At 39.9% G+C, this 12,346-nt stretch overlaps 1 protein-coding gene across 5 annotated transcripts in view; it reads left to right on the forward strand.

The window, feature by feature from the left end:
- Positions 1–12,346, forward strand: part of HOOK3 (hook microtubule tethering protein 3) — a 129,209-nt gene that overhangs the window by 49,097 nt on the left and 67,766 nt on the right. For all 5 annotated transcript variants that reach the window (XR_012328895.1, XR_012328896.1, XR_004524258.2 and 2 more), the window contains exons 9-11: positions 2,957–3,120; positions 7,358–7,498; positions 9,124–9,325. Coding sequence is in view for 2 of the 5 variants with exons in the window: in XM_073798542.1 (XP_073654643.1) it covers positions 2,957–3,120; positions 7,358–7,498; positions 9,124–9,325 (507 nt within the window). In the remaining 3 variants the exon portion in view is untranslated. The remainder of the gene's footprint in view (positions 1–2,956; positions 3,121–7,357; positions 7,499–9,123; positions 9,326–12,346) is intronic.

Consider the following 12,346-nt stretch of genomic DNA (forward strand, 5'->3'; position numbering starts at 1 on the left):
GAGGACAATAGCCCAGGAGACAGCATCTCAGCTCTGAGGAACTGCTCCAAAGTGGTGGGATGGAGGTCAGTATGTATGTGATTTAGGTGAAGAGGGTGCGTGCAGTGAAGCACACGTTCTGGTAGAAGGTGGCTGCCAGTCACGAGGAGCAGTTGTCACCGTTGATGATTTTAGTGCTTTTCTAGATATGAGGAGATGCAAGAATTGGGCTCATAAAATCTTCTCCTGAAAATATCTAACTATCTGAAGGCCTGTTCTGCCAGTTTTCCCAGAGCACGGGGGGCCCCGTTCCTGATCTCTTCCTGAACTCCTTTCAGGGAGCGTTACAGGTCAGTGGCTGCAGCAGCTCATGATTTAATCCTTGTTGAGGCAGATGGCAAGTACCAATTTGTAGTTGACACCTTTTTCTGTGTATGTGAAAAGGATTTCTGCCAAATATATTGAATTAAATTACTTTAGCAACATTTGCTAGTCTGATGAGTCTGGTATTAAGGTGTTGCATTATGCACTCAGCCTTCATATTAATTGACCACATACCAGGCTATAAAGCAATTCCCAATAAAATTCAAAGAATCTGTGTCTTTAGATCATGCTTTCTGACCAAAGTGCAATTTAAGATAGAAATTATTAACAAAGAAATGAGCTTTTAAATTTTAAAGCCTTAAACATTTATTTTAAAAAGAATGAAAGAGCAGAAATGAATGAAATAGACCAGTGGCACGGAATTGAGCTACTACTCTACTCTGAGAAAAGACTCGTGCGTTTATGGAAATCTGACAAGTTAGAGAGCTGGCATTTCAGACTCATTCCTTTATTCAGCAAACATTGAGCACCCACTCCAGACCATCCACTGTTCTAGCTGCTGTCAATACAGTGAAGATAGGGGAAAACACAGAAATGGGTAAAACATCCCTGCCTCCAAGGTGCTTGCACGCGATAAAGAAGACAGACAGTGAACAGGATAAGAATACGGTCTGTTGTGTGCTGCTGATAAGTATTCTAGAGAAAGGGGGACTCGGGGGGGGGCGGGGGCACGGGGTGGGAGGAGCTAGTTCTGACTGGGTTGTCAGCAAAGGCCGCCGGGGAGGCAGCAAGTTAGTAAATCCTAGAGGGTGGATAAGCGGCCTCCCAGGCTTCCTGCGAGGCTCATCCAGGCTCATCCAGGCTCAGCGGGACAGCTGGTGTCTCCGGGAGCACGAAGGTGAGGGCAGCAGGAGTGAAGCCTGGGGAGAGGAGTCCATCTGCAGAGGCCTGACGGGCCTTGGTACAGGCTGCGTAAATAAATGGGAAGCCGTTGGAGGCTTGTGAGCAAAGACGTCCTGTGATCCGAGTTTTATTTTAATGGATTATGGTGGCTGCTGGGTGGTGAGGGCCAACTCAAGGGGACTAATTCAGAGGCCTTCGCAATAATCAGGCAAAAAATTAGGTTGGCTTAAATCAGAATTGAGGGGCGGTTAGAAGTGGTTGAAATCCGTCTGAAGGCAGAGCCGCTGATGTTTGCTGAAAGAGTGGGCGTGGGTGTGAGGACGAGATGGGACAGATCCTGCCAGAGCAAGTGGAAGGACAGAGTTAGCATCGCTGAGATGGGGAAGACAGTGAGAGGGCAGGGCGGGGTGTGGGGGAATGAGAGTCCCACCTGGACAGGTTAAATTCAGACGCCTGGTGGACCTCCAGTTGGACGTGATACCCACTGCGGGGTTCCAGGCTGGAAATAGAAACATGCGAGCTGTCAGTGGATAAATTATGTTGACAGCCCAGAAGCTGGAAGCCATCAATGTATTTAGAAAGGAAAAGCCATGCGTGTGCCAGAGGCAGGGAGGTGAAGAGGGCTTGACTGGAGTAAAGAGGAGGCACACAGACCAGGAGAGGGAGGTGTCCTGGGAGCCACAGAAGCCAAGGTCGGCTGATCCTGAGGATGGTGGGGCAATAGCCCAACTGGAAGAAAATGGGGGTGGAGAGGGAGAATCAGAAATGGCAGGTGACTTCTGTTTTTACAGTTTTTTGAGATGTAGTTGACATACAACAAACTGCTCATCTTTGAAGTGTACAGTTCTGATGCATGTTGACATGTATAAACGTGCGAAACCATCACCACAATCAGGATAGTGAGTTCTCATGACTCTGTAATCCTCTTCCAGTGCCGGCTCTGCTTTCTGTCACTGTAGATTAGCTTGTGTCTTCTAGAATTGCATATGAAGGGAGTCATACACAGTGTACTCTTTTTCTGCCTGGCTTCTTTCATTATTTTGAGATTCATGCATGTTATCGGTATTAATAGTTAATTCTTTTGTTTGTCAGATAGTATTCTGTTGTATGGATGTGCTGCAATTTATTTATCCATTCACCTACTGGTCAACGTTTGTTTTTCTGTATTACAAATGAAGCTGCTATAAACATTCTACGTCTCTGTGTGGACATATGCTTTTAGTTCTCTTTGGTAAATAAATACCTAAGTGTAAAATGTCTGGGTTATGTGGTAGTTGCATGTTTAATTTTTTAGGAAAATGCGAACCGGTTTCTCACAGCCTGTGGAACATTTCACGTGCTGAACAGGTGTGTGAAGCTCCCACCTGTTTTCATCTTTACCAACACTTGGTACAGCCAGTCTCTCTGATTTTCGGCATTCTAGTGGGAGTAAGTGTATGGATATAACATTGTGGTTTCAATTTGCATTTCCTTAATGACTAATCATGAGTATCTTTTTGTGTGCTTAGTTGCCATTACATATCTTCTTTGGTGAATTACCTTTTCAAATGTAAAATAAAGAATGAATTCTTGCTTACTCTTACGTACTGCTCTGCCTGTGCAATATTCCAAAATAATGTCAGTGTTTTAAGTGGAGGTTGCTTGTACTTCTTTAAAAACAGGCTTTAATTCATAATGGTAATTCACAAGTGATTATGCGGATTCCAGTGTAACTGGAGAAAATAAACACTGTCTTCCTATATTCTAACAGGTTGCAGCATTGCAAGAGGAGAAAAGTAGTCTGTTGGCAGAGAATCAGGTATTAATGGAAAGGCTGAATCAGTCTGATTCTATAGAAGATCCTAACAGTCCAGCAGGAAGAAGGCATCTGCAGCTCCAGACTCAGTTAGAACAGCTCCAAGAAGAAACATTCCGGTAAGGGACAACTCACTCAGATCTCATTTTTTTAGATTTGGTAATGTCTTTTTTTTATATATAAATTTATTTTATTTATTTTTGGCTGGGTTGGGTCTTCGTTGCTGCGTGCAGGCTTTCTCTAGTTGCGGCGAGCGGGGGCTACTCTTTGTTGCGGTGCACAGGGTAATGTCTTTTAAAGTTAAGAATATAGTGTTAGGACTTTCGGGTAACTGCAGACCAGGGAGGCTGTGCAATTAGCCACTTCCCAAAAGTCTTCCCACACGACATGAAATAACTGCTCATTTAGGAAAATCTATGAATGCTCACCCTCAATATGACTTGCATACAGAAGGCCCCAACTGAACAATAACTGTGAGTGAAAGGAAGGAAGCAAATACCAGCCCACCTCCATCCTGCCAGGCACTCTGAGGCAAGTAAAGGCAGACAGAGAAAAAACTCAGAGACAGAGGAAGAACTAGCGAAGGGGCCTGAGGGTGAGTTGGAGCAGTCGCTGCAAAGATTAAATTCACTCAAAATCGGAAATTACTTTAAAACAAAAAAGGAAATTAGATCACAAACTGCAGGGATAGGAATTCAAAGAAAGTGTATCTTCTTAAAGGACCAAATGCCAAAATAATAAACAGGCACGGAATTTAGAGATTGTTGCCCTTTCCAGAGCACAGTTTAAAGAAACGCAAAATAAAGGCCAGGTGCGTGGGTTATAGAGACAAGCCTATTTAAAGGGCGAGCTGATGTAAAGGGGCAGTCTTCCAGACACATCTTCTGGGAGAGGAAAAGGCCAAAAAGAAGGAAGAGGGCCCATTGGCGATTGGATGGTGAAAGGGAAAAGAAGAAAAGGAAAAATTTGGTGTCCTGCAAGACAAAATAGAACCCCAAAGTTGAAGGACTTGGCAGTATGATAAAATATTGTGTTGTGATTTACTAGAAAACATATCCTGGCCTGTTTCTTACCCAACCATAGATTTTCAGTGTCAAAACTGGGAGAAATTAAATATCAATTAGGTTTTTTTTACTTGTGCAGTGACTCAGTCCTTTGTTTCCCCATGAAATGTTTGCATTTTTTTTTTTGGCCTTGACAGGAAAGAATAAACAAATTTTCTTAGTCTTCTCAGAAACCTTAGACAAACAGTCCATCCCCTATGGTCTACACCTGTGGTTCAGAGTGTGATCCGAGGACCCTCTCAGAGAGTCTTCAGGGCCCTCTCTTTTCCAACTGCATTTCTGTGCTTGGCTGGATCTCCTTCATATACCGCAGCCAAAAAACCATCACAGCAGACCAGTGTAGAAACACCTATGGGAACCCAGCTGTCTTCTACTAAACCAGATGATTTGAGTCACAGAATATAAAAAATATTGCCACTCTCCTCATCATTTTTTAGTTTTAGACAATAGAGTTATTTTTCATAAACAGTATGTTGTCTATATTAACATAATGGGTTTATTACTATTATTTTCAAATGACTGACATCTCATTTATGAGTATTCTTTAAATAATTCCTGAATAAAATAGTAGCAAATTCAATCCAGTACTAAAGTAAGCTTTATCCCAGGATTGTTAACCTGTTGAGTATTATTAAATCTATTACAGTAACTATTAAATGTATTATAACTCCTCCAATTCATAAGGTAAAGGAGAAAGAAAAATATAAAATAAGCTTGGTACATGAAATTCTCAGTAAAGTTAAGAATGAAATGAGGATGAGTATTAATCTGTTATTTGACATTTTCCTAGACATTCTAAAAATCCTGGCTTTGCCACTTACTAGCTGTGTAACCTTGGGCATGCCTCCATTTTCTCTACTATAAGATGGTATAATAGTATTATCTACCTTCTAGAATTTTTGTGAGCATTAAATGAGTTAATATATATAAAGTATTTTGAGAATATTGCCTGGCACATAGATGCTATATAAGATTTCGCTGTTATTACTTTTCTAGAAAATGAAATAAGAAAAAGATATGAGATTAAAATATTGGGAAGACAAAAAGTATCAATAAACGATGATTATTTGTAGATAATATGTGTGTCCACCCAGAAAATATAAGAGAATTAACTCAGAAGTTCTTAGAACCAATAAACATTTAACAGGGAGAGGGTAATGTAAGACTGCTGCATAGGTCATAAGTTTTTTTACCAATAACTAGTTAGTATCATCAGGAAAAACTTCCATTTATAAGTATTTAAGTGAAGAATAAAAAAAAAAATTAAGTACAGGCTTCCCTGGTGGCACAGTGGTTGAGAGTCCGCCTGCCGATGCAGGGGACATGAGTTCGTGCCCCGGTCCGGGAAGATCCCACATGCCCTGGAGCGGCTAGGCCCGTGAGCCATGGCTGCTGAGCCTGCGCGTCCGGAGCCTGTGCTCCGCAACGGGAGAGGCCACAACAGTGAGAGGCCCGCGTACCACAAAAAAAAAAAAAATTAAGTAATATGAAGGAGTTAGATGACAAAAACTTCTAAGTTATACATAAAACATAATACTGTGTGGAGAGAGAGAACATATTTTTAGGTGTTTTTAATGGAACATTGTAAGAATGCCATTTTTTCTTAACTTATATAATTTGGACTTGATTCCAATTCAAATTTTATGTTCATCTAGAAGTATTAATGAACAAGAGATTCCCAAAATGTTTTGAGAACAAAGTATAATGAGGGAATACTGGCCACACCCAAGTACTAATATACTAATGAAAATAGCTTGGTACCAGTGCAGCAAAATAGACACCAATGACACAAATGAAGATCCAGAAACCAGTCCAAGTATATATAAAAATACGTAATGTGATAAAGATGGCATTTTCTAATCAATAGGGAAAGGTTAAATTATTTGTTAAACAGTTTTGGAATGGTTGGTAGATATTTTGGCAGGAAAAGTTAGATTCCTGTACTACATCATATACCCAAATGAATTCCAGGGAAATTGAAAACGTTAATGTTAAAAATGAAACTGTATAAATACTAACAGAAAACAAAGAATTAGAAGGAAAAAAAAGTTCTAATTGCACATTAGAAGTAGAAACTATACTTATATGGGGAATCTAAAAAGAAATGATACAAATGAACTCATTTACAAACCAGAAACATACTCAAAGACTTAGAGAACTTATGGTTACCAGGGGGAAAGGGTGGGGGGAAGGGATAGTTAGGGAGTTTGGATCAACATGTACACACACTGTCATATTTAAAATGGATAACCAACAAGGACCTACTTTAGAGCACAGGGAACTCTGCTCAATGTTGTGTAGCAGCCTGGATGAGAGGGCAGTTTGGGGGAGAACGAATACCTATATATGTACGGCTGAGTCATTTGCTCGGCACCTGGAACCATCACAACATTGATAACTGGCTATACCCCAACATAAAATAAAAAGTTAAAAAAAATTAAAAGAAGTAGAAACTATGAAGTGTAAGATTCATCAATTGAATTACATAAAAATTAAGAATTTCTGTACATTAAATACTTACATAAATAAAATTAAAAGTAAATAGGGCTTCCCTGGTGGCGCAGTGGTTGAGAGTCCGCCTGCCAATGCAGGGGTCACAAGTTCGTGCCCCGGTCCGGGAAGATCCCACATGCCGTGGAGCGGCTGGGCCCATGAGCCATGGCCGCTGAGCCTGCGTGTCCGGAGCCTGTGCTCCGCAACGGGAGAGGCCACAACGAGAGGCCCGCGTACCGCAAAAAAAAAAAGTAAATAATCAATGATAAATATTTGTGACATGAGAAAGAATCTTTTAAATCCAAAGGAAGGATGTATGTTAAACAAAACAAATTAATATAAATTAGGAACAATATTATCCATATTTTGGGGGGAAAAGATCTATGAATAGAAATCAGACTGGAGGTTATACTCCAAAAATGTTAACAGTAGGTATCTGTCTAGAGCAATGCATAATTTTTATCTTCTTTGCTTTTCTGCATCTTGCGAATTTTCAAAAGGAATATGTGTTAATTTCATCATTGAAAATAAAACTTTAAATAAATTATAGCTGCTATATTTTGGCGTCTAACTTTCTGAGTAGAGGAATGGCGATCCGTTGTTACCTTTCTGCAAGTCTTGGAGCAGTAGAATCCGTTTCCAGGATAGTTAAAACTTGGAAATACAGTGTATGGTCACAAAAGTAGGAAACAAATCCAAGAAGAATTTATTTTCATGTTTCTTACTTACTTTTCCTGTTCTAAGGAGAATTATTAGACAGTAAATAGTGCTTTCTTGGTCTGTTTTGTTTCGGTTACAGACTTGAAGCAGCCAAAGATGACTATCGAATACGCTGTGAAGAGTTACAAAAGGAGATGTCTGAACTTCGGCAGCAGAACGATGAACTGACCACTTTGGCAGATGACGCTCAGTCTCTAAAAGATGAAATAGACGTTCTTAGGTAGACAACCTTCCCATCTTTGTAGAATCTCACACCTGTGATCCCCCAGAACAGTTCTGCCACCGATTTTACAAACTCTAGGGTCTTTGAGCACAGGAAGATGGGTTCAGATCCCAGTGCTGCCGTTTAGTCAACCTCTATGGAACCATTTTCTCATCTGTAAGATGGAAATAACACACATACCTACCTCAGACTGACATGTGGAATTAAGTGAGGTGATATTTGTAAGCACTTGGAACAGTATCTGGCAAATAAGTGCTGTATATAAATGTTTGTTAAATAGAAATTAACCTCTGGCCACCACTTCATACTTGCGTAGCTCTGAGCTTTTCTCATTACTACTCCTGTTCTTTAATTTTGCATCCTTCAGTCACTTGGTCTTCCTCTTTCTCGGATACCGTCACACCCACACACATGGCTCATTTCCTTGCTGGACTCAACTGTTCTCTCACTGGGCACCTCACTCCCTGCCACCTCGTTTCTGCACCATTCTGCTTGTGTAATCTATCCTCTGTTGGATCATTCCAACCATCTATGTTTTATGCGTTTGCTCTTTGAATGCTGAGAACAAACAGGGAAAATCACAGTGAGGTAGTTTTGTCCTACTGCAGACTAGTGATCTTACTCTCCACTGGTCCCCTCCCACTGGTCCACCGCTCTACTGCCCATCCATATGGACCCCTCCCACTGGTCCACTGCTCTACTGCCCATCCGTGTGGGCTCCTCCCACTGGTCCACCGCTCTACTGCCCATCCGTGTGGGCTCCTAGCACTGGTCCACTGTTCTACTGCTCATCCGTAGATTGCTCTGTCTCCCGTTTCTCTCATAGCTGCTATGTATTTTCATAACTCTTCTCACCTGACTGACCCCACCACACCTCTCCTGTGCTTCAGTCTCAGTAGATGACATTGTCTCCTGCACTGAGGAACGAGGCCATGACCTATGGACCCTCCATGTGCTGTGTCTCCTGCATTCGCGCCCATCTTTTCTCTTTTGCTTCTAGAGTGCAGACCTGTTACTCGTCCTCCTGTCCAGTGCTATCCTTCAATGCTCTGGGTCTCAACCCTTCTTGCTTCTGCAGGGACTGTGCTACATCAGTTGTCATTTCCCTTCACATTTGAATCTGCCTCCTTAGCATACATTTATATGTTTCTATCCCTCTTATCTTAGAAAAAGTGAGAGACCTATTATTCTCTCCTTCCCTCCAGAACAAATTTAGATTACACAAGGTAAAGTTTACATTCTTTCCTTAACCCACTAAAATTCACCACTGCCTACCCCACTGCTCCACCAAAACAGCTGTTCCTCTGGTCACTAATAACAGCCTAATTGCCAAATTATTTGGACAGTGTACAATTCATTTTGCTTTTGTGCTACATGTGACTCTGTTGGCTACCCCCTCCTACTTGCATTCCTTAAATTTTATAATGTTGTCTATTATAAATTTTGCTGTAATTTTGGTCATACTTTTGAACCTGCACAAAAAACTAAGCTGGACTCACCTTTGGTCTTATAATTTCATTAGAACGTGTTACTTCCTGGCAATCCGCTTGGTTTAGCACTGCCTACAGCAGCTTTACCATTGCGGATGTGTGTGTGATTTCTGGTTTCCCATCTCATTCTAGACATTCTTCTGATAAAGTGTCTAAACTAGAAGGCCAAGTGGAATCATATAAAAAGAAGCTAGAAGATCTTGGTGATTTGAGGCGTCAGGTTAAACTCTTAGAAGAGAAGAATACTATGTATATGCAGAACACAGTTAGCCTAGAGGAGGAGCTGAGAAAAGCCAACGCGGCTCGAAGTCAACTTGAGACGTATAAGAGACAGGTAAGGAGAGCAGCACAATTTCTTAACGCCGTTTCCAGCTGAGCTCTCCAGTGTAACGCTGGCTTATCAGAGTCCACTGACTTGTTTTCATGGTATTCGGTTTTTCACCTATGAAACTTAGTTCTTATCCAGGGCTTATTGGTTGGTCTCTATAGCAGATCCTTTTATTATTTATTATTTTTAATTTATTGTGTAATACTTGAGAAATACACAAAAGTAAAAAAATGATACAATAAATATCCATGCTTAATAAACAAAACACCCTCCCCCTCCTCATTGCAGTAACCACTAGCCTATTTTGTGGGTTTTGTGCCTACGCATCTCTTTATTCTTCCCTGTACATACACACACACATACATATATGTGTGTGTGTATCCCTAAAAACTTATAACACTTTTGACATTTCAAAACTTTATATAATGATATAGTGAAAGTTCTCTTCTGCGATTTGCTTTTGCTCAGTGGTATTTGTGAGATTTGTTTTGTTGATCGTTGTAGCTTTATCCCATTCACTTGTACCAATCTGTAGTATCCTGTTGAGTGACAATACCACATTTATCCATTTTTCTGGAGAAGGACATATAGGATGTTTTGTCTTTTTCTTTAATATTGCAAGAAAGGCCACTGTGAATAGTACTGAACATGTCCTCTTCGATACATGTGTGGAAGTTTTACAACTATGTGGAATATCTTCCTTAGAGAGTCTTCATTTAATTAGATATTGCCAAATGTCCTCCACTGTGATTTTATTACCAGCAGGCAGTTTGTATGAATTCTTGTTGCTCCACATCATCACCAACACATAGTATTATCAGACTTGAAATTTTGCCAGTTGAAGGATGGATTTGAAATGATGTCTCCTTATGATTATACTTTGCGTTACCCTAATTGCAAATATATTTACTGATCACATTTCTTTTGTGAACTGCCTATTTTTATCTTTTATTCATTTTTAAAGTTGGATTATTTCTTTTATTGATTCTAAAAGTTCTTTATTTGTTCCTGGTATTAATCTTTTGTCACATGTTGCCTTTATTTCCTAGCAGTCTGTGACCTGTCCTTTTACTTTTATTGAGATTGATAATTTTAACATGATGAACTTTAAATACCTTTTTCTTTATGATTTGTGCTTTTTATAAAAAAATTTTATTGGAGTATAGTTGATTTACAGTGTTTTGTTAGTTTCAGGTGTATGATTTGTGCTTTTTATGTCTCAGTTAAGAAGTCATTTCCTATATAAAGATGTAACACTAATCTCTGTTTTCTTTACAGAGGTTTAAAGTTTGTTTTGTACATTTAGGTCTTTAATCCACAAGAAATTGATTTTCATATAGGGTGTGAGGTAGGGATCCATTTGATATTTTTCGTCTTTGTGGACAACCAGTCAACCTAGCAGCTTTTATTTAATAATCAGTCTCTTCTGCGGTGCCCTACAATTCTATCTTATCATATATCTAAAGTTACCATGTTATATGTGGGTTTGTTTATGGCGATCTCTTCTGTTTCATTGGTCTGTTTGTCTACTCTAACACCAAAACACTCTCTTATCATCTATAGATCTTTAGTAATTTTGATATTTGGGTAGTACAGATACCCGCACCCTGTTCTTTTTCAAAATGGTTTGTCTATTCTTGGACCTCTCCGTTCCCTTTAAACCCCAAATCTTTGGAAATTGGAATTACATTGAATCTGTTGATCAGTTTAGGGAGAATTGACATCTTTATGACAGTAAATGTTCCTATCAATGAATATAGTATCTTTCCATTTATTTAGATCTTCAGTGTCTTTCAATTAAGTTTTATAATTTTCTTATAAATATCATGCACATATTATATTATAGTTACTCTTAGTACTTTATGTATTTGGTTGCTTTTGTAAATGCAGTTAGAAAAAGAAAAGATACCATTTTCAATGTGTTGCTCATTTATGTGATTAAATTGGTTTTTATATGTTGATTTTACAATCTTGCCAAATTCCCATATTATTTCTGTTTTTTTTTTTTTTTTTTTTGCGGTACGAAGGCCTCTCACGGTTGTGGCCTCTCCCGTTGTGGAGCACAGGCTCCGGACGCGCAGGCTCAGCGGCCATGGCTCACGGGTGCAGCCGCTCCGCGGCATGTGGGATCTTCCCGGACCGGGGCACGAACCTGTGTCCTCTGCATCAGCAGGCGGACTCTCAACCACTGCGCCACCAGGGAAGCCCACCCATATTATTTCTAATAATGTCTATTAGTTCTTTTGGCAGAAGTCATATTTTGTACAAATAAAAGCCATTTTGTTTCTTTCTATGGCATACCCTTTTTTTCTTCTTAATCAACATGGCTGACCTTTAGTACAGCCTTTAATAGAAGCAATAATAATAGGCAACCATTTCTTGTTGATTTCATACACAGTGCTTTAAATGTTTTACCAGTATATTGTAAGGATTGCTATAGGTTTTGTAGCCACCTTTCATCAGGATAACAAAATTTCATTGTATTCCTAATTTGCACAGGTGTTTATCTTAAATGGATGTTGAATTTAATCAGCTACACCTATTGAGAGACTCCTATGCTGCTGCTTCTTTCTATTAATCTGATGAATTATATTAATGGATTTCTATGTTTAAAGCATCCTTGCATTCCTGAGATAAACTTAGTTTAGTCATAGCAGATTTATTTGTGGTTTCACATAGTTAAATTTGCTTTGTTCATTTTACTTGGAATATTTTGCCTCTATGATTTGTCTACTTAAAGTTTTCTATCTCGTGCTTTCCTTGTCTTCTGATTTTGGCATCAAAATTGTACTAGCTTACGGGCTTCCCTGGTGGCGCAGTGGTTGAGAGTCCACCTACCGATGCAGGGGACACGGGTTCGTGCCCTGGTCTGGGAAGACCCCACATGCCGCAGAGCGGCTGGGCCCATGAGCCATGGCCGCTGAGCCTGCGCGTCCAGAGCCTGTGTTTCGCAATGCGGAGAGGCCGCAACAGTGAGAGGCCCGCGTACCGCAAAAAAAAAAAAAAAAAAATTGTACTAGCTTAATA

Source organism: Tursiops truncatus, chromosome 21 (assembly GCF_011762595.2).
Source record: "Tursiops truncatus isolate mTurTru1 chromosome 21, mTurTru1.mat.Y, whole genome shotgun sequence".
NCBI classification, from domain to species: Eukaryota; Metazoa; Chordata; class Mammalia; order Artiodactyla; family Delphinidae; genus Tursiops; species Tursiops truncatus.